Source organism: Lissotriton vulgaris, unplaced genomic scaffold (genome assembly GCF_964263255.1).
Source record: "Lissotriton vulgaris unplaced genomic scaffold, aLisVul1.2 SCAFFOLD_1119, whole genome shotgun sequence".
NCBI lineage: Eukaryota > Metazoa > Chordata > Amphibia > Caudata > Salamandridae > Lissotriton > Lissotriton vulgaris.
Window position 1 is genome coordinate 205647 of NW_028246957.1, and position 25401 is coordinate 231047.

General features: G+C 44.2%; 1 protein-coding gene across 1 annotated transcript; it reads right to left on the reverse strand.

The window, feature by feature from the left end:
* Window positions 1–13784: 13784 nt before the first annotated feature.
* Window positions 13785–16789, reverse strand: LOC147665681 (uncharacterized). Its single transcript, XM_086949599.1, has 2 exons — window positions 15532–16789; window positions 13785–14548 (listed from the first exon to the last, which is right to left on the reverse strand). Exons 1-2 carry the CDS (start codon window positions 16787–16789, stop codon window positions 13785–13787), a joined length of 2022 nt encoding a protein of 673 aa, XP_086805725.1.
* Between the last annotated feature and the right edge of the window lie 8612 nt (window positions 16790–25401).

Below are 25401 nucleotides of genomic sequence, written 5' to 3' on the forward strand. Positions count from 1 at the left end.
TTGCTCTAAATACTGTTTGCAAGAGCTCTCAATGCAATGTTCCCACAGCACACGTGGGCCTGCCATGACCTAGGGCCTCCTGCCCCCTGCCCACATCCTTGCAGGCCCCACACACTCTTACCACCTGCTCATGGAAGGTGGTAAATCTGCCCTTGTTTGGCCATGGAGGTTTTTCTAACCATGCAGCAAGGGTCTGGCCATATGCAGGGAAATGCAGACAGTTTTGCATGTTTGGAGCTGTTAATAGTGATGGACAGGTCAGTGGAAGCGCATTAGAAAGAGAACACCATCACATCGCTAATTGCATGAACTCACATACTCGCTTCCTGGAGTTAGGGGTCACATCCGTTGGAAAGAGCGTAGACTCAAATAAAGACCACTCAGGTCTCAGCGTCTTCACTTGTCGCTGCTTCCATTTTCTCTCTCCGTGTATGTATCACTTCATTCGTATTTGTCCTCATGTTTGTTGTGTTTTTCCCTTCTGTACCTTTGGTCTTTCTCCTTGATTATCCCTTGGTTCCCATTGCCCTGTTCCATTTGTTGGTGAGTTTATTTCTTGTAATTTCCTGTTCTTCACGGTGTGTTTGCGGAAGTGTCTTGGGCCACGTCTGAATTCTTTGGACGGCGCAAAGTTAAATCCGACATCATCCCCTGACAAAATTGCCAGAGTGAAGTAACCTATTTCCACATGGAGGTTGTATGATGCCTCCCTTGACTGAGACAATTACATCTGGAGTGAGATTCAGTCCGGTGTCTCTCTCGCCCTTTTCTTGTCTCGCCTCAGATCCCTGCCACCGGCAGCACGCCCATCCCTCCTCACCGGGGCAGGTTTTCAGGGGCAGCAGGAGTTTACAGCAGTTCTAAGTCCTTGGAAAGTCCAAGGCTCATATTTATGGTCAAGTCACACAGTGCAGTGCAGAAAGTCATCTTGCTGTTTTGTACTGCATGACTGGAAAAGGGCAGGATTGTGCTGTATTTAAGTCAATACCTGCAATTTCCCCTGCACTGGTGCTCTTTTGGCTGTCTAAAGCCAACACTGGTACCCTTGCACCATGGTGGAAGGGTACCTATATTGTAAGGAGGATTCTTTTGGTGCAAAAAAGGGGCACCTTTCTATACAAAAACAATCCCCTGAGGCTTTCTATGCGTGCTGCATTTACACTTAAGAGGAAAAAATTAGAAGTAAAGATATTTCTCCTTGTTATGCCTCATCTGGGGAGGCATAGGTTTTTTGTGTTTACCACTTCTAGTAAATTAGGAAATGTGTCAAAAACCATGGATGTTGAGTGGGAACACCCACGCAACAACCACAGAAACAATACCCTGCTGGTGCAGAGTAATGCAAAATACCTATTTCTGTTGCGTGGCATTACTCGAGGGTTATAAAGCCACTCAGGACCATGCAAGGTGGCCTTGTGTGGCTTCATAAATCTCATTTTTAAGTTGTGTCGCTCTTGCACCACATTGTGTGGTGCTAGAGTGACACAAAGGGGCTCATATATATGACCAGAGTATTCCAAAGTCTGCATGGGTATTCCCCATTATGGGGACAAAAACTTGTGATGGCCGGCACTAGTATCCCTTTGACCTAATTCCAACCATGTCATAATAGGGCCTTAAGAGAAGACAGTCTTATTAGCTACTGCTCCCCTTGGGGTGATAACATGAGGAAGCAGCAGTGCAGCACAGTCATTGTTCACATACCGATTAAAACACCGGTGCATGACACTGCAAGTGTGGTACAAAAATAGACATATTAATAGTGCTGATGCTTAGTCCGAGGACACAGTGACAAAACACAAGTTTAAGGTTGCAGCCTACCAGACAGAGCAGCTGTCTGGTTTGATAGAGACATCCTGGGGTCTTTAAATCACAAAAATAGTGACAGAGTGCACACCAATTCTTTCATGTTAGGTAAACGGTCATTTTTTTCTTTGTTTAGCGTGCTGGCCCGGAACCGTGGACTGCCCAACCACGTAAATTGAAGAATCACAGGAGGAAGTGGGGCGAGGATGCACCCCACACCGGACGCACAGCTTTAGGTGTAACATACTGATGCCAAAAGTAGTTCAAGTTCATCAATTTTTATTTTCTTTGAAGTTATTCCATCCATTACGTTGTTCATGGTTTATCAGTCACATGTTGGACAAACTATGTTCACATTTAAACACCTTAATGCTAAAGACATGCCATAACGAGCCTTGTTCTGTAGCCTGGAATGTTACATAGATATTCTTCGATTAGATCATTTCCGTCACCCAATGCATTTCGTGCCTTTCTTTGCACTTCGTCAGGGGTTCACTACAATTATTAAAAAACATGACTGTTGAGTTATATCTCAAAATGACTATGTTTTATCAAATTATACAACAAATAGACCTCGTGTCAGATGAACAGGTTTGTAACTTAAAGCTCATAATCAACGTTTTGCCCGCTGAAATTCATGTTAATAAATAACATTTTCTAAATGCTCCATCGTTCACTTTGCACTCCTTTCCAGTCAGTCCCCAAAATACTTTCAAACTTTACCGATCCTTAAAACATTTTCAACCCGGTAACTACCCTTTTTCTCCTCAGTTGCTTGTTTCAAATTTAATCCCATAAACCCGTACCTCGAGTGTTCTGGTGACTGCTTCCTCTCATTTCCAAAGTCGTACTAAATGTTAACCTTCCACTTAATTATAACCACCTGTGTTATATGCCTGCCTCCTCGTGCCTTTCCAGATCATCCTCCCTTATTCGTTGAACTACCAAGCCCATAATTCACTATTATTGTTCTTTGCAAAAGCTGGTGTGGAACATATAATCGTTTTCGATTTTCCATCTTAAATTGACACATTTAGTTTGCACTTTTCAATTTTATACCACCGATACACATTTCATCCATGTTATGTTTCCCTACTACAGAAAGGTAAAAAAGCGCCCATTATTGTGAACAAATCAACAAAAAGTTCCCCGCCCTCCCATAGGTGTAATTTCAAACGTTGATCATCCCAAAATCCAATCGTACTTGGTTGAGCTGTGTTGCATTTAAAAAGATAAACATGTCCTAGTTAAACATAACCATAAGTCCAGCCGATTTTCATCTGCTATTATGCTCCATAAAAAAGGTAGTCCGTACTTATCATTTTCGAAGAGAGATGTAAAAATAGTCCTGCATGTGACAAACGGCCTTTAGTAGATTGTTGTTCCATAATCAATGGGTGCTACTCGTCGGGTGGACAGAAGAGTATTTAAATCACAAAAATAGTGACAGAGTGCACACCAATTCTTTCATGTTAGGTAAACGGTCATTTTTTTCTTTGTTTAGCGTGCTGGCCCGGAACCGTGGACTGCCCAACCACGTAAATTGAAGAATCACAGGAGGAAGTGGGGCGAGGATGCACCCCACACCGGACGCACAGCTTTAGGTGTAACATACTGATGCCAAAAGTAGTTCAAGTTCATCAATTTTTATTTTTTTTTAAGTTATTCCATCCATTACGTTGTTCATGGTTTATCAGTCACATGTTGGACAAACTATGTTCACATTTAAACACCTTAATGCTAAAGACATGCCATAACGAGCCTTGTTCTGTAGCCTGGAATGTTACATAGATATTCTTCGATTAGATCATTTCCGTCACCCAATGCATTTCGTGCCTTTCTTTGCACTTCGTCAGGGGTTCACTACAATTATTAAAAAACATGACTGTTGAGTTATATCTCAAAATGACTATGTTTTATCAAATTATACAACAAATAGACCTCGTGTCAGATGAACAGGTTTGTAACTTAAAGCTCATAATCAACGTTTTGCCCGCTGAAATTCATGTTAATAAATAACATTTTCTAAATGCTCCATCGTTCACTTTGCACTCCTTTCCAGTCAGTCCCCAAAATACTTTCAAACTTTACCGATCCTTAAAACATTTTCAACCCGGTAACTACCCTTTTTCTCCTCAGTTGCTTGTTTCAAATTTAATCCCATAAACCCGTACCTCGAGTGTTCTGGTGACTGCTTCCTCTCATTTCCAAGGTTATGTTTAACTAGGACATGTTTATCTTTTTAAATGCAACACAGCTCAACCAAGTACGATTGGATTTTGGGATGATCAACGTTTGAAATTACACCTATGGGAGGGCGGGGAACTTTTTGTTGATTTGTTCACAATAATGGGCGCTTTTTTACCTTTCTGTAGTAGGGAAACATAACATGGATGAAATGTGTATCGGTGGTATAAAATTGAAAAGTGCAAACTAAATGTGTCAATTTAAGATGGAAAATCGAAAACGATTATATGTTCCACACCAGCTTTTGCAAAGAACAATAATAGTGAATTATGGGCTTGGTAGTTCAACGAATAAGGGAGGATGATCTGGAAAGGCACGAGGAGGCAGGCATATAACACAGGTGGTTATAATTAAGTGGAAGGTTAACATTTAGTACGACTTTGGAAATGAGAGGAAGCAGTCACCAGAACACTCGAGGTACGGGTTTATGGGATTAGATTTGAAACAAGCAACTGAGGAGAAAAAGGGTAGTTACCGGGTTGAAAATGTTTTAAGGATCGGTAAAGTTTGAAAGTATTTTGGGGACTGACTGGAAAGGAGTGCAAAGTGAACGATGGAGCATTTAGAAAATGTTATTTATTAACATGAATTTCAGCGGGCAAAACGTTGATTATGAGCTTTAAGTTACAAACCTGTTCATCTGACACGAGGTCTATTTGTTGTATAATTTGATAAAACATAGTCATTTTGAGATATAACTCAACAGTCATGTTTTTTAATAATTGTAGTGAACCCCTGACGAAGTGCAAAGAAAGGCACGAAATGCATTGGGTGACGGAAATGATCTAATCGAAGAATATCTATGTAACATTCCAGGCTACAGAACAAGGCTCGTTATGGCATGTCTTTAGCATTAAGGTGTTTAAATGTGAACATAGTTTGTCCAACATGTGACTGATAAACCATGAACAACGTAATGGATGGAATAACTTCAAAGAAAATAAAAATTGATGAACTTGAACTACTTTTGGCATCAGTATGTTACACCTAAAGCTGTGCGTCCGGTGTGGGGTGCATCCTCGCCCCACTTCCTCCTGTGACATCCTGGGGTCTATCAGAATGTTGACCTAGGTATTTATTCCTCCCCTTGATTATCATTGGCTTTGTGGTTTGTAACTTACCTTTTCTGTTTTTCAATTTCCTGGTTTTATTTACCTTTGGCTCTCCAGGTTCAGTTCATCCCTTCCGTTGCCTAAACTGTGTTTAATGTATTCTTCCACAAACTCGATTTCTGGAACATTTGCTGTGCATTCAAAGACAGAGGTCAAATGTCAAGCGGTTTCTTTAGGGAGCCTGATAGTTTATTTTACTTTTGGCTAACTTAAACGTCCCTGAGCCCCTGTTTCAATTCACAGGGTCAGTTTCTGGCACAGAGAGATTACATGATTTGCCCCGAATCCCAGGATTGCAATGGGTTTCACATTAGGAACGTTTGAGCTATTGGTATTGTAAATAACACATCTTTTATTTATGTTTTGTTTTTGAAAATAGCGATATTAATAGCTTTGTTATTTACAATGCCAATAGTTATGATTTTCGCACATATGACACCTATAGCATTTGTAATGCAATATGTGTTGTATTTACGTGACTTACATGTATTGATATTACAAATAACAATGGCTTTTAATTTTTTTAAATAATTAATACTTAAATAAAAGTTATTTTAATTTATAATGGCAATAGCTTAAACTTTTGTAAATAACTTTTGTGAAGATTATGTTCAGTGTATTTTATTGTGACAAAAATCCAAGAACAGAAGCGAAATATTAACATCTTTTTGTTACATTTGTAATAAAGCTTGAAACATTGAGAGAACATATTTGAACTAGTTGTTGTTGAATGGTTGCACAGATTGATGCTGTGGTGGCGCTGAGTGATGTTGTGATGGCGAACGAGTGATGCTGTGGCGTTCAGTGATGTTGTGGTAGCGCATAGTGATGTTGTGGTGCCCCTGAGTGATGCTGTGGTGGTGCTTGGTGATGCTGTATGCTATGCTATGTTTTGTTTTGCTATCCTATGTTTTGTTTTGTTATGCTATCCTATGTTTTGATTTGTTAGGCTATGCTGTGTTTTGTTATGCTATGCTATGTTTTGTTATGCTATGTTTTGCTATGCTATGCTTTGTTATGATATGCTATGTTTTGTTGTGTTTTATTATGCTATGCTTTGTTGTGCTATGCTATGTTTTGTTATGCTATGCTATGTTTTGTTGTGTTTGGTATGCTATGCTATGTTTTGCTATGCTATGTGTTGTTGCGTTTTGTTATGCTATGTTTTGTTATGTTATGCTATGCTTTGTTATGCTATGTTTTGCTATCCTATGCTTTGTTTTGTTATGCTATGCTACGTTTAGTTTTGCAATCCTATGCTTTGTTTTGTAATGCTATGCTATGTTTTTTTGTGTTTTGTTATGCTATGCTATGCTTTGTTGTGTTTTACTATGCTATGTTTTGTTTTGTTGTGCTATGTTTTGTTTAGCTATCCTATGCTTTGTTTTGTTATGCTATGTTTTTCTATTTGTAGCGGGGAGGTGGTAACGGATGTATCACCTATCGACTGATGGGTCGCTGACTCTAAATCACCTCCTTCCCCTCAGACGAACTGGAGCAGCTGTCCGCTGCTATCCGACACAGAAGAAGAAAAGGAGGAGGGCGCCTTTAACTGGGCATACATCGAAGACGAGACCACGCCCCCACGTGACGACAGAGTGCCCGGACTGGTCAAGTACCCGGAAGCCCTCTATTCTGTGTGCGGCAACACCTAGGAGGAAGCGGAGTGGAGTAAGGAAGTCGGGAGTGAGAGCAGAGAAGTCGGAGAGCTGAAGGGAGGAAGTGAGGAGTGCGGAGAAGATGGGAGAGCAGCCCGTGGTGGAGTGCCAGGAGGCCAACGACCCGGTGAACCTCCGTGCCACACTTCTGAGGGAGGAGTTTGGCTGTCACAGGTACTGCGGCGTTGGGCAGCCTGGGTCGGGAGGAAGGGAGGAATGTAAATCTGTAAATATCCCTGCCTTGCCTTTCCCGCATCCTTATAACCCCTCCTTCCCCACACACTTGTTCCTCACTCTCCCAGAGCACTGTATATGCCTATATAGCACTGGTGACCCCCCCCCCACAACCACCGGGACACTTGTGGGTAACGTTTAAACTGACAACGTGACTGACGGCCTCCCTCTGTTGGTTTTCTTTTCGGGGCCGAGCTAAAGCTGGGAATCAGAAGACCCCTACCGGTGAACGGGCAGACGACGAAGGCGATACCATCCCGGTTGAGGAACAGAGCCGCAACCATGGACCGGGCGGAATTTGCGAGGGAGAGACTGACCTCTCGTAGCAGAAAAGCTCTATTGAGAATAAAACCTTCTTTAACTAGAAAAAGCTTCCAGCCTATCCTTAACCCCATGCTACACTATTGTATGCTTTTTTTGTTATGCTATGCTATGTTTTGTTATGCTATGCTGGTGAGTGTGAGGGTGTGAGGGGGTGTGAGGGTGAGGGTGTGTGAGGGTGAGGGTTGTGAGGGTATGAGGGTGAGTGAGGGTGTGTGAGGGGGTGTGAGGGTGAGGGGGTGAGGGGGTGTGAGGGTGAGGGGGTGTGAGGGTGAGGGGGTGTGAGGGTGAGGGGTGTGAGGGTGTGTGAGGGTGAGGGGGTGTGAGGGTGAGGGGGTGTGAGGGTGAGGGTGAGTGAGGGTGAGGGGGAGTGAGGGTGAGGGTGTGATGGTGAGGGGGGGTGAGGGTGTGAAGGTAAGGGGGTGTGAGGGTGAGGGTGACGATGGAACGTTATCTATGAGCAAGGAAAACAGGAAACAAAGGTCAGATTGGGTGCACATTGAAAGACAGCGTCAATAACTTTTATATAGCACTCTGAACTACACACTGATCCCCTTGAAGCAATATAAATAACTGGTGTTACTATTACCCAATCGAATATTTCATTTGGACGGATGGGCTAACTGACCAAATTAAGATGCAAACTTAAGACGTGTAGGCTGCAGCAGATGTCAGCAGCGAGCGTTTAACCCACCAAGGTATCTTGCACTTTCTACCTAAGGCAACACCTGGGTTTGTGGTGTGTGCTATACACTCAATATTTTGAGTTGAAATAACAGCAAAAATGTAATAAACGGGTTAGCCGAACACTGCAGAAATACATTACGCTGGTTTCAATAAAAAACTTACCCAAATAGTGTTGTGAACATAAAATGCAATAGATAACCAACACAAAAATTCACACGAGAACGACGCGTCTCAATGAGGCTCCAGGGCCCAAAAGGCCAAGATTAGATTTAATGTTTTAACTAGTCAGACCTAGAGCAGGAGAAAATAAATTCACTATTGAGTGTACGTGCAAGAATTCAGGTAATTTAATAATAAATGAAGTCATGGAACATAAGGCATAGAACAACATAAACACCCAGCCATTGTTATAAGAAAGCTTTTCCGCAGGATAATAAAACATAATCTAAACTAGGCGTCTATGGTAAGCTGCTAGGAAGGGGTTAAACTGTCTTGCCTGCATTTCCAGGAGCAGTCACGCAACGTAGGGGGTGCTGATGAACAGTGGAAGTGACAAAGGAACTTTACCCGTGGCACATCCCATTAGCACTTTGAAGGCTGACAAAGGGAAAGACAATCACCCTAAAAGCGACCCCATAAATGAGTTTCGGTGAGCAGTGCAATTAAACGCATTACTAATTGTACAGCTCTTTAGCAGGAGGGGGCTCCACTTCGCAGCTTTATGGATGGGCGTACACAAACAGGGGGGGGTTGATTTACTTTTCGGCTCAGGCGTTGGGCTCGGGTTGCCACAGCAATCACACTTGGGGGAGAACTTTTCAGGAAATAAAATGCCCCAGTGAGTAGATTTATGGCCCTGAAGGTTCACAGGGGGCCCTGCGTCGAGACCCCTGCCACAATCGATACTGCGTACACCTCCTTCCTCACTGCAAACAAAGCGGGCTGCAAGTGTTTGGAGATGCCAGGATGACCGTGAGAACCTCGGGGGGTGGGTCCCTACCCGCACGCATGAGTTACTTTGCACACCCACTTCATAGTATTTTATGGGGGGGTCGCAGTCCTTTCAGAGCCTAAAGGAGAGGCGAAAACTGCTTCATCGACACCCCTCAAATGAGATTTCAGACCTGCCCTCAAACACCTCAGCCTAGCGCCTGGGAATTCCAAATGTTCACGTTTTAATCAGACTGAAAATAGAGCTTGCATCTTTAACTGGCCTCTCTCCGATGTCCTTGGTGCTCTGCTAGGAAGGTGGACCCTGGGCCTTCACTTAAACTGAACCGGACGGCCATCCGACTAGATGGACTTGTAAGTTAACATTCACCGCAATTGACAAATAGCAACCAATGGAATCTCGGTGGATCGCTTTAGGTGGTCATGGGGGCTCTGTGTTAGGTAGTAAAATAAACAAGAGCCGGTCTGAAAAGCGGAAGTTCGGCAGCATCACGCCTGTTGTGGGGCGGGACTTCCGCCTTCTGCGGGAAGCCTGAGCCCATGGCCGAGAGGAGCAGTGGTGACGCGAGCTCCCATGCCTGAAAGAGAGCCCCGCGGTGGCTGCAAACGTAAGGAGGGCTGCCGATGCACGTGCGGGGCTCCCATGAGTGAAGGAAGCCCTGCGTGTGCCAGGTGATGCAGAGATGACACCAGCGCAGCGATAAGAGCCCGGTGAGGTAAGAGGGTGTGTGTGTGTGTGTCTGTGTGTGTGTGTGTACATGTGCATGTGCACGCGAGTGTGTGTGCGCCCGCGCGAGAGAGAGTTTGCAGGAGGCTGAGAGATTGCAGGAGGCTGACTTGCCTTAGAAACGGGACAGGATATGTGCACGGCGTGTGGCTGTACAAGCGCGCACACATGCTGAAATCGCCGACGGCCCTCCGCGTGCCCATCCCCTGTCCCACTTCCAGAGCAAGTCGCTAACAATAGAGGCTTCGCTGGACAGCAGTTTGACCTAAAAGTGTTTCTATATGTGTGCGATTTGGGGGGTGGAGAGGATGTGTGCAATGGTGGTTGGCATTGGAAAACCGCAACCTGCGAGAGGGAGACGTCCCATATATAATAAATGTGTACAGCCATCGGGAGATTAGGTGAAGTGCTGAGGAGAGGAATTTTGTTATATGCAGAGACATATTTAACAAGCCACGGAAGGAGTGCGCAAGCAGTAAGGGGCACACCATCAACCTGTAAGAAGGCTGGGAGGGGGTCTCACGGCAACAAGTTAAGTGGCCACCACTGATGCAGGACTGCAACAAACGTCAAACGGCCTTTTAACAAACGGAAAGGGAGAGCCGTACATCAAAATACCATTTTGCCTTGAGAGCCAAAAGTTCTCGTGCTACAGCCAGTGTCTGACTAGGAGTAGACTTGAGAAAGTGACAGACAATGAGACGGAGAATATAAGAGGGAACGACCAGAGAGGACAAACCCAAAAAGTTGGCAGAGAACGTGAGCAGCTGCAAGCCTACAAGTGCTAGCGTGCATGCAGTGTGTAGTCCTGCAGCTGTGGCCCAATCACAAGTACGTTATTCTGTTCCCAAACATATAATGCCAACATACATTTGTCGCATGATAATGTTCCTCATGAAAGAACCAGCTGCGTCAGGCAAGGGTCGTGGATGACACATCATAGTACATGACAATAAAAATCCTTCTCTTGTTAGCTTTTACCGTGCATTGGAAACATTGACTTACAGCTAGATGTGAGCAAAAAGTTACAATTCACAAATGGGGGCCAGTTTTTGTTGTTATTTCCCGGCCTGTGTCTGTTCCCATTCTAACCCTGTGTCATCATCTTTAAGGGACTTGTTCAACATAAAATATTTGAAGAGCGTACGATCTATTACCACAAAACATTGTAAAAAGTTTTGAGTCAAATATTGCATGACTGGCCAGAGGTGGAATTTTGCAGTAATTCCCCGATGGATTGAGGAAACTGGAGAAGGCAGGAGGAAATTGATATGTGCTACAGAAGGTGGCCAGAGGGGTAGGAAGAAGAAGGTTTACAACTCCTTTGCAGAATATCACGTACGGGAAAAGAGTAAGCAATTTCAAAGATTCCGAAAAATAAGTTTGCCTCTGGAGCACTCCCTGTTTTTTAAACGCTGTTATTTGGTACTTTGCTTGTAATTTGGCACTTCCTATGGATGCGCCAGCCCTTTAATTACACAAACACTTGGACCCTTCCCTTCCCACTAACAGCCACGTGCACAATATGCACAGATGAATGTATGCATTGTTGGGGGGCTTTTATTGAATGTAGCAAGGTGATACCAGCAGAAACACTGTGGGCCAGATGTAGGTAAGTTCCATTTACTGATTCTAAAATACCGAATTTTACCGATTCGGTATTTCAGAATCGGTAAATGGTATGTAGGTAAGTATTCGGTAAATTTTACCGAATCGGTAATATTCAGTATTACCGATTCGGTAATTCCCATTCATTCCTATGGGCCTGGAGGCCTATAGGAATGAATGGGAAGCCATTCAGTATTACCAATTCCTTAAATTACTGATTCGGTAAATTACCGAATTTGAAATGTAGCCACCTACATCTCAATAGCCTAATACCGGTCGGTAACGGCCAAAGGGCTAGATGTAGGTAATTCCGATTTACCTACTCTTAAATACCGAATTTTGCCGATTCGGTATTTAAGAGTACGTAAATAGGAAGGAGGCAGATGTAGGTAATTTTTATTTTACAATTACCGAATCTGTAAGATTCAGTATTTACTGATTCGGTAAATACCGAATCGGTATTTCCCATTGATTCCTATGGGCCTTGAAGCCCATAGGAATCAATGGGAAATACCGATTCGGTATTTACCGAATCGGTAAATACCGAATCCTGCAAGGGGGAACGGGGTGTCACTTTGACACCCTGTAGCACCCCAATTCCAGGCTTGTGTGCCATGTGGCACATGTACATGCCCTAAGGGCATGTCTGTGTGTCACATGGCACAGGTGTACATGCACAGATGTGCATGTACACCTGAATTCGGTATTTTACCACCCAATAGGATTGGGTGGTAAATACCGACTCCTAAAGGGCCTGTGGCACTCTTTGAAGTGCCAGCTACATCTGGATTTACCGAATCGGTAAATATACGGATTCTGTATTTTACCGATTCGGTAAATTTACTGATTCGGTAAATTTACAGAATCGGTAAAATATAGGCCCCCTACATTAGACCACCCTAATACCGGTCAGTAACGGCCGAATTCGGCCGTTACCGACCGGTATTGGGCCACCTACATCTGGCCCTTATTTAATCTTTTAGTAGGATACCACCATGTCAGCATTGCCACAAGATGATGAGGGATAACACAATATAAGGGGCTCCTGCTTTTTTTCCAAGAATAGAGGTGCAGTGTAGTGTATTCAGGCCCTCTAAATTACTACACAGTAATGGGGGTGCTAGTTCTTGACAGATAGGTGTTTGAAAGCAACGATGTGAGAAGAGCACTAGGGAGGCGAGAAAATGGCATGCAGGTGCACCTATATGTAGTGCGAGGTAACACATTTTAAAAAATCTGTTAATTCCCCCCATGCTTGTAAAAATAAATGTGTCCCTGTATAATGTAAGTTGCTCTCTTGAAAAACGCTCCAAGTCCTTCCTTTTAAATGGAACAAACTATGAGGGAGGTAAGAGGGAGGCAACTAGTGAGATAGCTGACACGTAGAAGGGTCTGCGTTTAATATGCATTGTGGCATTAAGCACATTTCCTTTAAATTAAGTTCATTTCGTTGGTTTCTTAGAAAGTTTGCCTTGCACTTTTCTCAGAGTGATATTCTCAAATCAAATTAATGATGGTACCACGCAGCACACACTTTTCACCAGCCCTGGGAGTACTTATTTCTGACCCTTCATGCTTGTGTCTCGCATTTACTTGAGGGCATCCCCACTGGTCTCTGAGGACAAACCACTACAGGCAAAACACTTAAGGCAGAGAGAAAATGTGCTTTAGCCAGCTGGAAAAAACAGAGGCAGGGGGTGTGATGAGGGAGGAGAACAATGTATGTGATTTACATGGGTGCAAGACAGCTAATTCATTGCTGTAAGCCGCCCTGTGTACTCGGGTGCACTCTCTGATTGGGGCCTATCCAAACCGCTGCAAGGACACACCCCCAGACACGCTTGAGTGGGTATGTTCAATCAACCACGAGCCGTTGTTGCACCTTTATTACCTCCGGACCGCATTCTTTGAGTGCAACCACTCTCCCCTTTTGACAGTGATCATGGTGCCTTTAACTTTCACTACTTCCCAAGGCTCCCTCATAAAGGGTGTTCTAAATTTCCACCCTGGGTGCCTGTCTTTCACTATTACCCAGTCCCCCAGCGGTATCTCTACCTTGCGAGCCCTCCGGCTAGGGCTGGCCCTGTCATTGTTCCATTTTCTCTGTGCCTGGACAGCCTCACCGTCTACAACTCTCAGTGCCCACTTATCACTCACTGGAACTGGGTCTCTCACCAGCCTCTTCAACATCAGCTCACTAGGCGAACACCCAGTGGTACTGTGTGGCATTTGTCTATAGTGCTTTATTTAGGGTTAACATGAATCTTTCAACCTCCCCATTAGTTTAAGGCCACTGGGGGGGGGGGGGGGGGTCACTCGCTGGTGTCTGGTGTTTAAATGGTGAAGGTAATCTCTAAATTCCTGGCCATTAAACAGTGGACTGTTGTCTGTTCGGATTTCATCTGGCAGCACTAGCATGGCAAAGGTCGTTGATCAAACTATTTCCACAGCTGGAAACTTGGAGTAACTGTCAATAATGACAAGCTCTGCCGTTCTCCTCCATAGACTCTGGGGTATTACAATTTGTTGGCTTCGCAACACCAGTCCTTCCACACTTTCGCTGAGCTCATCCCTGCACTTCCATTGGCTTGTCCTGGCCTCTCTTTCCTCATCAGTCAATCTCCCCACTCCGTCTAGGAAATTCTTGCAGCGATGTTCCCGCAGCGCCTCCTTAACCGCACATAGACAGTCATCTTCTTTGATGGCTTGTACTATCTCAGTTAGAGACAGTGCTCTTAGACACACTAATTCCGTGATCAGTTTCTTAAACCCTTTAGCCCCTGTATCGACCTTTTGCTGACTCCTGGGATCCACTTCCTTGGGGTGGCGAGACAGGTAGTCCACCAGGTCATTGATTCCAGGATGGTAGCCCACTTCAAAATCATAATTCTGGAGTTGTTCTGCCCACCGTTCAATTTGTGGAGGCGCATTCCTTGCTGTTCCGCTGAACAGCAGCACCAGTGGCTTGTGATCAGTGACCGCACAGAACTTGTGCCCGCAGAGGTATATGTTGAAATGTTGGTACGACCACCTGATGGGCAGTGTTTCCCTTTTGATTTGTGCACATCTGGTCTTGATTGCTGCTAGTGCCTTGCTTGCAAAAGCAATGGGTACCCATACCTTTTGAGGGCCTTGTTGAAGAAGGATCTCCCCTAGTCCTACAGGACTGGCATCCACTATTAGCTCTGTGGGGCTCCCTGTTGTGGTAAATTAATTCAATATTACCTCATCTCAGAATTTCTATACTTAATAATCATAATTTCAGTCAAAGCAAGGAGAGGAGTCCGTGGTGCTCGAGTAAAAAAAAAGGGTCCAGTAACTCGAGTTAAGGGGAGAGCTCCAGCACCAAGCGGGTACAGGAGTGGTCTGCAGCTTTATTCACACATCAGAATATTTATACAGTTTTCAGTCAATAGGCAAAAGAAGAAAAGAGAAGTGACAAGAAAAAGGGAAGTGACAAGCAGTAATTTCCAACAGATGTGTCAAGGTAGGGGCGTGTCTTGTGTCTCGTGAGAGGGCATGTGATGTGTGGAAATGTGTTCTCTTTCAGTTGAAGGCCCTTACTGATTCGGGGGTTTATCTCTGGCTTAGAGTCAAGAACAGGAACCATCTTGTGTAAAACAGGAACCATCTGCTCTCTGGCTTGCAGTCAAGGACAGGAACTATTTCTTAAGACAGGAACTGTCTGCTGGTTCTGGGAATTGGCTGAAGCACAGGAAGGGGGGGTCAATGAACTAAGATGCCAGGTGCAGGGTGTCTTACAGTTAAGAAAACAGGAACTATCTGCTGCTGGTTCCCAAAATTGGCAGAACCACAGAAATGTGTGGTCAATGAACGGGGGTGCCAGAGGCAGGGTGTCTTGCTTGTGGGTCTGAAGACAAAATGGATGTCACACAAAATGGGTGCTTGTCTGAATAAAAAAATGGCTGTCAGGCAGAAACAGGGAAATGATGGGGCACAATTGTCAATTTTATTTCCACATTCCCTCCTTGCCCCAGAGTGTACCTACATTATATCTCAATTTGCATGAGATCATCTATACATTCTTGTAGCATAATTCTTTCCCTTTCTCTCTGCTGGACAAGTGGTTTAGGAATGCAGTTTGCAGCGCATAGACCGCACAGGGCAGGACCACATTGGATGCAAAGGCAGCATCCAGTTATTATCAGGAATATTATACCTGCTGCTGACAGCAGTTGCCATCCCCAGGACGATATTATCTTCCAGAACCAATCAGACCACGTCCAAGTGCCAGGTTCTTGATGTAAGCTTACGGCTATCTTGTGTAATTTTGTTATGGCCGTGTATACAGATGGGGAATTATCAGGAATAAATATACAGCAGCTAGAGCCTATAATTTTACAGGCTCCGCCTCTGTCAGCCAGGATGATGTCAAGGACAAGGCGATTTTGGAGAGTAACCAATCGTATGGCGGACTGCTCCTGGGTTAAGCTCCCCAGGGCAGACGCCGTCTGGTTTACAACAGCCTCTAAGGTCCTTGTCAACCTGCGTATAAGCTTGCTGTTCTGTACAGGGCCAACAAAGAAGAAGAACCCTTTGTTAAAATCTGTATACTGTTCCCATGAGGTTTCTGTTTGGTCAACCAAGGAGGTATCGATCGTTCTTTTATGTCTGACATGGGGCACCAGGAGGTCTCGGTGGTAAGTGGATGGGGCCACAAAGACAGGGGGTAACAGAAATGCTGTATAGCAAGTCCCCCCCCAGTTCAAGGGCAGCTGCACATAGGCCGTTTGGCCACAGAAGAAATAAGTATGGCGAGATGCTAGAAATGAGGACTTTCCTCTGTCTTCAAAACTTATAGTGGTATGACAGTCACTGTGCCCTAATGGAACAGAGCCATTTTTCTGGATGCACAGGTGTCCTTTTACTGGTGAGACCGAGATGGAAGGGGGACCAGCATTCTTTTTAGGTTTGGTATTTAACATCTTGTAGGACATGGTCATGTTCCCTTGCTTGTATTCTTCACTTTCTAGGGCTGTACCTGTCGCCTGAGGATTTACATCCTTATTTGGGTAACAGGCAGCATTAAGTACCTTGTTTAAGTCCCCCCAAGGCCACCCATTCTTGCATGAATTATTTCCGTCAGGGCAGGAGGTGGGGGTAGTATTGTCAACTGTTATTAGGGCGAACCAGGCTTCACAAGTCCCATTATAGGAAAATGGAAAGGGGAAAAGAGGCATCCCTCCCTTTTTCTGATGAGGTGGGAGGCGGCCACATATCCAGCAATTTGTGCTATTGCTGGCCTGATGAGTGTAGTGTAACATCTGTATAAAGGTATTGTTTTGCAAGGCTAGTCTATGGGCTTGTTCATGAGGGGGTAGGTCATGATATGTGTGTTCCTGAGTGCTGTTGGGTGCATGAGAGGTGTGTGGTGTTGGAGGAAAAACAGTGTGGAGGTTCCAACCAAGACACGTCATAATGGTTATGAAGAAAAACAATATCATTAAAGATATGATAGAACCACTATGCAAGTTCTTAAAGTTCTTGTTTCTGCGTTTCATTCTATCTTTTTCCCACATAGTCAAGGTGTTTAAATCCATCCCCATGCTCCAACCGTTTCACCACTGGACCTGCGCCCAGTGGACTTAATTAGCCAGAGTCCGGATGGCAGACCTCAACTTTGATTTATATTCTTGTTGTGGGGTCAAGTCAAGTCAAGTCAGAGAATTTATACAGCGCACTACATACCCAGAGGGTCCCAAGGCGCTTAGAGAGGAGAGGAGGATTATTTGTCAAATATCCACGTTTTAAGTTGCTTTCTGAATGCTAAATGCAAAAGATTGTTCTGTTACAATGTCACTAGGGTTGGCAGCGTCGCCGGCAACAGTGTCTCTTTGCCCAAAATATTTCCGGCAGTGGCTCGCGTGTAGCCAGCCCTTCCTGCCTTCGACCTTCACCGCCGTCCGCGTGGTTAGGAGCGCGAGCTTCGGAGTCTTCCACCTGGGCTGAAGAGGACTGGTCCTGTCGAAGTTTCTTATCATCACCCAGTCGCCGGGTCGAATGGTGTGTTCTCCAGGGGCGGTTTTGTCAGGGAAGGCTGCAGCGACCTGTGAACGACAAGATTGGAGTGCAGACATCAAGGAAGCCAGGTAATCAGTCAATATTCTGCTGTCTACATCAGTAATTCTTTTAGGCATTGCCGTACCCCACATATTTGGTGGTCTGCCAAAGACCACCTCATACGGAGATAGACCAGTTCTGGAATGTGCTACCATACACATGTAGAAAAGGGCAACCGGTAAGGCTACCATCCAGTCCACGCCTTTGTCTGTACATATCTTGGCCAATTTTGTCTTCAAAGTCTGGTTGTGTCTCTCTACTAGACCTGCTGCTTGAGGATGTCTTACACAGTGACATTTCCAAGTGTACCCTAACAGAAGAGACACTTGCTTCATGAGTTCAGAGGAGAAGGGCTGGCTGTTGTCTGAGTAGATGATGCGGGGCAACCCATATCTCGGGAAATATTCTCTTACTAGTTGCTTAGCAGTTGTCGTTGCAGTGTAATCTGGGAAGAGATAGGCTTCTGTCCATCTGGTCATAGCACATACTACAACTAGCACATACTTGTGACCTCTATATCTCTCCATATGGATATAGTCCATTTGGAGAACTTCAAATGGATGGTCAGGGGGTTGGAATCCACCCTGCTCCACCTTTGTGCCTTTACCTGGGTTGAACTGATTACAAATCATGCACGTTTTAACTTTTTGTTTGGCTGCAGCTCTCAAATGTTTGTTGTGCCATATGTTCTGTATGCTGTCTAACATTGCTTTTTCTCCCAGATGCGCTGGTCCATGTATGGTGTTTATTATAACCTGTACCATAGCATCCGGCAGAAACCATACTGCTCTTTCAGGTGTCATCCTACCCTGATCTGTAAGGACCCCTCCTTTTTCCTTCCATTCTAGCAGTTCCTGTGGTATGGTGTGACTTTGGACATCCTGGATGTCAGAAAAGGGGTCTCGTATTGCGTATTGGCGGTGTAGTATATTTAATTCGGTGTTTGCTGCTAATTTGGCTGCAGTGTCTGCGGAATCATTTCCTTTTGATATTTCATCGGTTCCTTTTGTGTGTGCTTTACACTTTAATACTGCAACTTTAGCTGGTAACTGACTGGCCTCTAGGAGGGCAGTGATGAGTGTAGCATGCTGTATTTTAGACCCATGTGATGTGAGGAATCCTCTCTCTTTCCACAATGTGCCGAAGTTGTGTACAACCCCGAAAGCGTACTGTGAATCAGTGTAAATGTTAACTGATTTTCCTTTTGCTAAGTGACATGCTCGTGTTAGTGCTATGAGTTCGGCTGCTTGTGCCGACAGTATCTCTATCTTGTGTGCTTCCAAGGTGTTTGTACCATTTGTGACGGCATAGGCTGCTGCTAGTTCTCCAGTGGGGAGTTTCATGCAAGAACCATCAACAAAAAGTGTCATTTCTGCCTTAGATAGGGGAGTATCTTGTAAATCTGGTCTGGGTTTGGTCACTAAATCAATTATGTCAATACAATCGTGAAGTTGTTCAGTAGGAGAGGTCAGTGGCAACAGTGTTTCTGGGTTTAAAATGTTGCATCGTCTAATCTCAATATGTGGCTGAAAAAGCGTCATCTCATATCCGGTGAGTCTGGCTATTGTCAGATGCTGTGTTTGCGTTCTGTTTAGCAGAAGTTCTACAGCGTGTGGGACCTGGACTATCAGATGATGTCCCAATACAATAGCATCACTTTGTCTAATAGCTTGTGCAGTAGCTGCTACTGATTTTAGACATGCAGGTAATGCTTGTGCTACTAGATCTAATGTACTTGAAAAATAACCACATGGTCTATGTCTGTCTGCTTGAAGTTGGGTCAGGACTGATAGTGCTGTACCTGAGTTTTCTGTTACAAACAAGGTAAAATCTTTGGTGTAATCAGGTGTTGCTAACACTGGGGCTTGACACATAGCCTTTTTAAGAGACTGAAAAGCTTGCTCACACCTGACTGTATTAGGTCCTGAATAATTAACATTAATGCTTGTTCAGCTTGAGGTGGAATTTTGTATTGTCTTATACGTGGTAGTTGGGCTCCCTCTTTCAGTCTAACCTTGTGAGGTGTTATTTCCATACATCCTACTGTGGTGGAATCAGTGGCCCAAAGGGTGTGTGGCAAATCTTTCAAACGCTCGTCTAATTCTCTCCTTGTGTAGTGGCCCTTAAAATCTCGTAGAAATAATCTGACATCTTTAGGTGAGCAAACAATAACGGCTCCTAATTCTTTCAATGTTTTTATACCAAGCAAATTTTCTGGACATGATTTTGTCAATATAAGATCTGTAGTTGTCGTGAGGGGACCAACCTGCAAGGGCAGTGGTTTTGACGTGGCGTTTGTCACAGGTTGTCCGGAGAAACCCAGAGAAATACTTTTTGAACCCGAGAGAGGAGCCTCTGGGACCTCTGGATGGCTTATTGTTGTTTTACTGGCCCCAGTGTCTAGTAGAAACTTTCTATCCTCCCCAAGAAGTCAGACCTCTATAAATGGGCCTTTCTGATCTACTGGGATGGGGATTAGGGGCAGTTTGTCATCTTCTCTCCCTGGGCAACATCATGAAAAATCTGGGTAGTATTCAGTGTAGTCGCTGTCTATAATGTTCATTTGGGCCATTTGTGTTGTCGGTGGAACTGAAGGTGTTGAACTGCCTTGGGAAACATTCTGTTTTGGCTGATATGGACGAGGCTGTGTCTTACCAGTAGCCAAATTGTGCTTTAAGACAGGGCAGTCTTTAACGAAGTGTCCCATCTTTTTGCAATAATTACAAGTGCTCTTCACGTTTGTCTGGCTACCTGGTGTCTGTTGGCGCTGGGGTGCAGTTTGGGCTACTAATGCTTTCATCTTAGTGTCTTTCATGCGTTTCTTATCATTTTCTTCTTCATCCCTAATGCGATTTTGGTGATATTGTAGCATTTGTAACACCTGTGGTGGTGTATGTGCTTGCCAGGTACTTTCTACTTTTAGTACTCTTTCCTTAATAGCTGGCAAGGCGTTGTCTACTAATTTGGAAACAAACAGATGCGGGTAAGCTTCGCTTGTCGGCGTAAGGCCGCAATTTACCGCAAAACATTTTTCAAGTCTGGTGTAATAATCTCCTATGTCTTCACCATGTTTCTGTTTGCAGGAGGAAATGGTATCCCAGTCTTCCTTTTTCACTGCCAGTAACTGTGGTAGCACCTTTAAAATAGTGCCAGGAAGTGCTTTTAGTCTGTCTCCTATACCTTGACCTGCTACTCTAGTATTTTCGTCATTCTGACGTTCGGTCCATCTAATGTGTTCACCTGCTACTTCCCAATCTTTTTCTCTTAGTTTGTCATATATACCCGATGGCAACAATAATTTCAGAATTGCTGTGATATCAAAAAGAGTATATGTTCCCATCATTAATACATCTCCTAATTCTTTAAAGAATCCAGCAGGATCCTTTGAGTGGGAGGGAACCATCTCTTTTATCCTTAGTAACTCAAGTTTTGTCAAGGGTACATAAATAAAAACGCGTTGTAGCGCGCCATTCGTGTCAGCTCTGGGGTGGACCTCTCTCATGGGGAACTGCCGTGTTTGAGGAAGTCTATTAATTGGTCCACAAGTATTATTGAAAGATTTATATTCAGTCGTTTTCTGGTATTTCTCTCTAAACTCTATAAATGTGTTGAGAAAAACTGAACTATTGTGGAGGAACATGTTATCAGCGCAGTCAGACAGAAAATCTTCGAGTCTTGGATCATGTTTAAAATGAGTGTCATTGAGTGTGATGAGATGTTGTACCATGTAGAGACTTGCTAATCTTTGATGTGAGCGTGGTAATGCTAGAAAAAGTTGGGCTATGAGATCATTGTCATATATCTTATATTGAGAGACCCATAGGGTCACAGTTCTGGCTCTTTCTTCCTCCTCCGGTGTAAGTGGAGGTTCCTGGTCTAACCAGTAGTCTAATGCATTGGATGTTTTTTCAAATAACTCATCTGGAGATGACAGTTCAGAGTGACCTTGGAGGAATGTAGGCGGGGGTGTTCGTGAATTAGGGGCGGAAGAACGAACGGGTAGGACTTTTTCAGTAGGTTCAGTAATTTCCTCCTCAAGTTTCTTATTCTCTTCATTTGTTTGCAAGTTTTGCAGAATACGGGTCACCTTACGGGTGAACCTGTCTAGTGCATCATTTATAAGTTCTAGACTAGTGTGGTCGGATGCAGAATCTAATAAGTCAAAAAGTGAACTGGTACATTTCTTTCCTCTGCTTGTATGTGTTTTATGAAACAGCAAAGGAGGAACCTATACATGTGTATTTTTACAGGGTGTGATCTTCTTGTAGTCATAGCGTTAATGGCTCGTGAGTTCTCTCCAGTACAAAGAAACTCAGAGGCCGCTTGAAGAAACGTGTCAATTGCTGGTAGATGTCTTATTTCTTCCCAGGAGTCATGAAGTATTTTACTTATTCGGCCCGCCTCCCCTGTGTTGCTCGGAGTCGGGTCATAGGGGCAGTCGGGAATTATTTTACCTGGGTCTGGACCTGCGGCACCCCCTTCTGGAGTGAGAGGTGGTGTGTTATGTTGTAAAAGGGGTGGCGGAGGCAGAGGGTGTTGAATTACTGGAACCTCATATGGAGGTGGAGTATCTAAGAAGAAATTGGTGAAAGTATCCTCTGGTGATGGGGTGGTAGGTTGTGTCTTAGGTGGTGCAATGTTAAAGTTTTCAGGTGCAGATGGCAATACAGGATAAAAACCAGTAGAAATGGCTGATTGTTCCCTTTTATTCATTTCACTAACTACTTCTTTCCCTATTTCTTGTAACTGTTCTTTCTTGGCCTGCTCTGACATTCTCTTACCCTTTTCAACTTTATGCAATTCCTTCTGTTGCCTCCTATGGGCTTCTTTTGTCCATAATCCCACGAGTCACTTTGTGACTGGCGGACTCCCTTTTTCTTCCACAACTGTTCCTCTAATTTTATAATACATTCCATGTCAAAAGTACCATTTTCAGGCCATCTATATCTGTGTTCTAGGTCTTTAGTATAATCCACCCATAAATCACAATAAATAATTGCACCGACACCATGTTTTGCATACATGAAGTGTCCTGGAGTATCCCGAGGAGGAAGGGGAATTTCCTTTTCAAGAATACTCCTTTTGGTTGCTATCTTACGTATTTTTGAGAAAATAGGCATGATGGCAAGACTTTTCAAAGATTTAGAATTGAGAGAAAAAGAAAAACAAACAGAACATATATCTTTACCGCACCCACGAAAGTGGTGAGTCCGTCTTTTATACTAGTTTAGTAGTCCTCACAAAATAAGTGAGAAACCAACAAAAACATGTATCTTTACCGCACCCACAAAGTGGTGAGTCCGTCTTTTATACTAGTTTAGCAGTCCTCACCAAAGATAGGTGAGAAACCAACAAAAACATGTATCTTTACCGCACCCACAAAAGCTGTGGGTTTGTCTTCATACTTTTCAGAAGTACTCACCGAAAAAATAACTGGAAGGCCTCTTGAAGATCTTGAAATGCGGGCAGCTTCTAAGGTGGGACTCGCAGAACCTCGGACTCGTCTCTTCACAGGTTGTGCTCTGGTTCAGGACGTTCCGCAATTTTCCTCACCGCCTCATGTGGATGATGGGCCGCAGTTGGTCCCCCTCTTTGCCTCGAGGGAGTTAGCGGGAATTCCCCGCGTTGTGCACTTTGAAGTCCGTCAAAGGTCAGGAGGGGACAGTACCGGGTCCAATATCGCCGGCGCGTGGGGAAAAGGGAACATCCCTATTCGGGCGCCAATTAATGTGGTAAATTAATTCAATATTACCTCATCTCAGATTTTCCATACTTAATAATCATAATTTCAGTCAAAGCAAGGAGAGGAGTCCGTGGTGCTCGAGTAAAAAAAAAGGGTCCAGTAACTCGAGTTAAGGGGAGAGCTCCAGCACCAAGCGGGTACAGGAGTGGTCTGCAGCTTTATTCACACATCAGAATATTTATACAGTTTTCAGTCAATAGGCAAAAGAAGAAAAGAGATGTGACAAGAAAAAGGGAAGTGACAAGCAGTAATTTCCAACAGATGTGTCAAGGTAGGGGCGTGTCTTGTGTCTCGTGAGAGGGCATGTGATGTGTGGAAATGTGTTCTCTTTCAGTTGAAGGCCCTTACTCATTCGGTGGTTTATCTCTGGCTTAGAGTCAAGAACAGGAACCATCTTATGTAAAACAGGAACTATCTTGCAGGTTCTGGGAATTGGCTGAACCACAAGAGACAAAAAGAGGAACTATCTTGTGTAAAACAGAGACCATCTGCTCTCTGGCTTGCAGTCAAGGACAGGAACTATTTCTTAAGACAGGAACTGTCTGCTGGTTCTGGGAATTGGCTGAAGCACAGGAAGGGGTGGTCCATGAACTAAGATGCCAGGTGCAGGGTGTCTTACAGCTAAGAAAACAGGAACTATCTGCTGCTGGTTCCCAGACTTGGCAGAACCACAGAAATGTGTGGTCAATGAACGGGGGTGCCAGAGGCAGGGTGTCTTGCTTTTGGGTCTGAAGACAAAATGGATGTCACACAAAATGGGGGCTTGTCTGAATAAAAAAATGGTTGTCAGGCAGATACAGGGAAATGATGGGGCACAATTGTCAATTTTATTTCCACACTGTGATGAAGTACACTATAGTGTGTCATGCCTGCACAAACAGCATAGACGTGGTTGGCACTTCTCGCGGCAGGAATGATTGGCAAAACATTGAGAACGCTCAACACGCATGCGCGGAGGTTAGCGCTTGCGTGAAGCAAGTACAAAGTCCATCCTCGCTGTTTGGAGAACGCTTCGCGTTCCTTCTGGTTTAGGAGTTTCTGCTTTGCTTCTGGGTCACGGTGGTGGCATTTACGGGTCTCGTCGGGTACAACTATCGGCGTCTCCAGTCCCTCGCGAATCCCATTCTTCTAGCTATTTCAGGTATTCTTGTCCTGGATTCTGGGTCAGCGTTACTTTCTTTGAAAGAGGCTATAGCAGTTTGCCTTTGGTACCGTTTTCCTGACCTTAGTATTGGAACTTGTGTTTGGCCAGTTATTGTTTATTTAGCAGTAACGCTTCTGGTTTAGAGCGTTTAGCTCCCTTTTTCTTTTATGGGCTCAGTGTATATTGAAGACCCAAGATTGTTTATACATCCCTGAATACCCCCACACAGGTAAAATAGAACTGTGTATACATACATATAGAGAGACATGGCTAGTGTGGTTTAACAACAGTAATTCATTTTGCATATTGTTTTGTAGGGTGTACACAGAACCATTACCCTCTATTTTCTCTTGTGGAGACAACAGGAGAATATTGACAACCTTCAAACATTCCCTCACTCAGGTACCCACAGGTCCCTTCAGCTATAATAATCCTTATATAGAATATTCACCAGGGTTCATATTATATACTTACCTTACAGGGTGTTCCCCACATTCTTTTCCCTATTTACCTCTGTGCTGTGGAGTGAACAGGACATTGGTGATCTCTAAGAATATACATAAATCCAGCATAAACGAACAGGTAGTCGCATGCACCATTCTCCCTCATATATTTATAACAAACCTATAAGGATTGATATTAAACTTCTTTCTTTGTCTTTTAGGAAAAGGTTAACAGAAGCCTCCCTGTCCCTTGAGCAGACTACCTTACCTACTGTGTACGAAGACTCTGTGTTTCCCCTCCTTACCTTGCTTTGTTTCCCTGCTTTCCCCACACGTGCATCACTTCTTGCTACCAGTATATATATATCTTGGTGCAGAGTGAACCGGTGAGGGGGAGTTGTGGACTGTGCTTCAATTCCATGGTGCTTCCGAGGCAACCTCAATTACCAGCTTGACATAGTGGCTCCCTGTAATAGTGCCCCTTCACCAAATGCTTGTGATGCAGCACTTGACTATTGCCACTTGGTGTTCTTTTTTTGATCCCTCAAGAGGCTCAGAAATGGTTGCCAGATGAGGAACAAATCTTCCACAATAATTCGCCATCCCCAAGAAGTTGTGCATCTCTGTCGGATTCTGGGG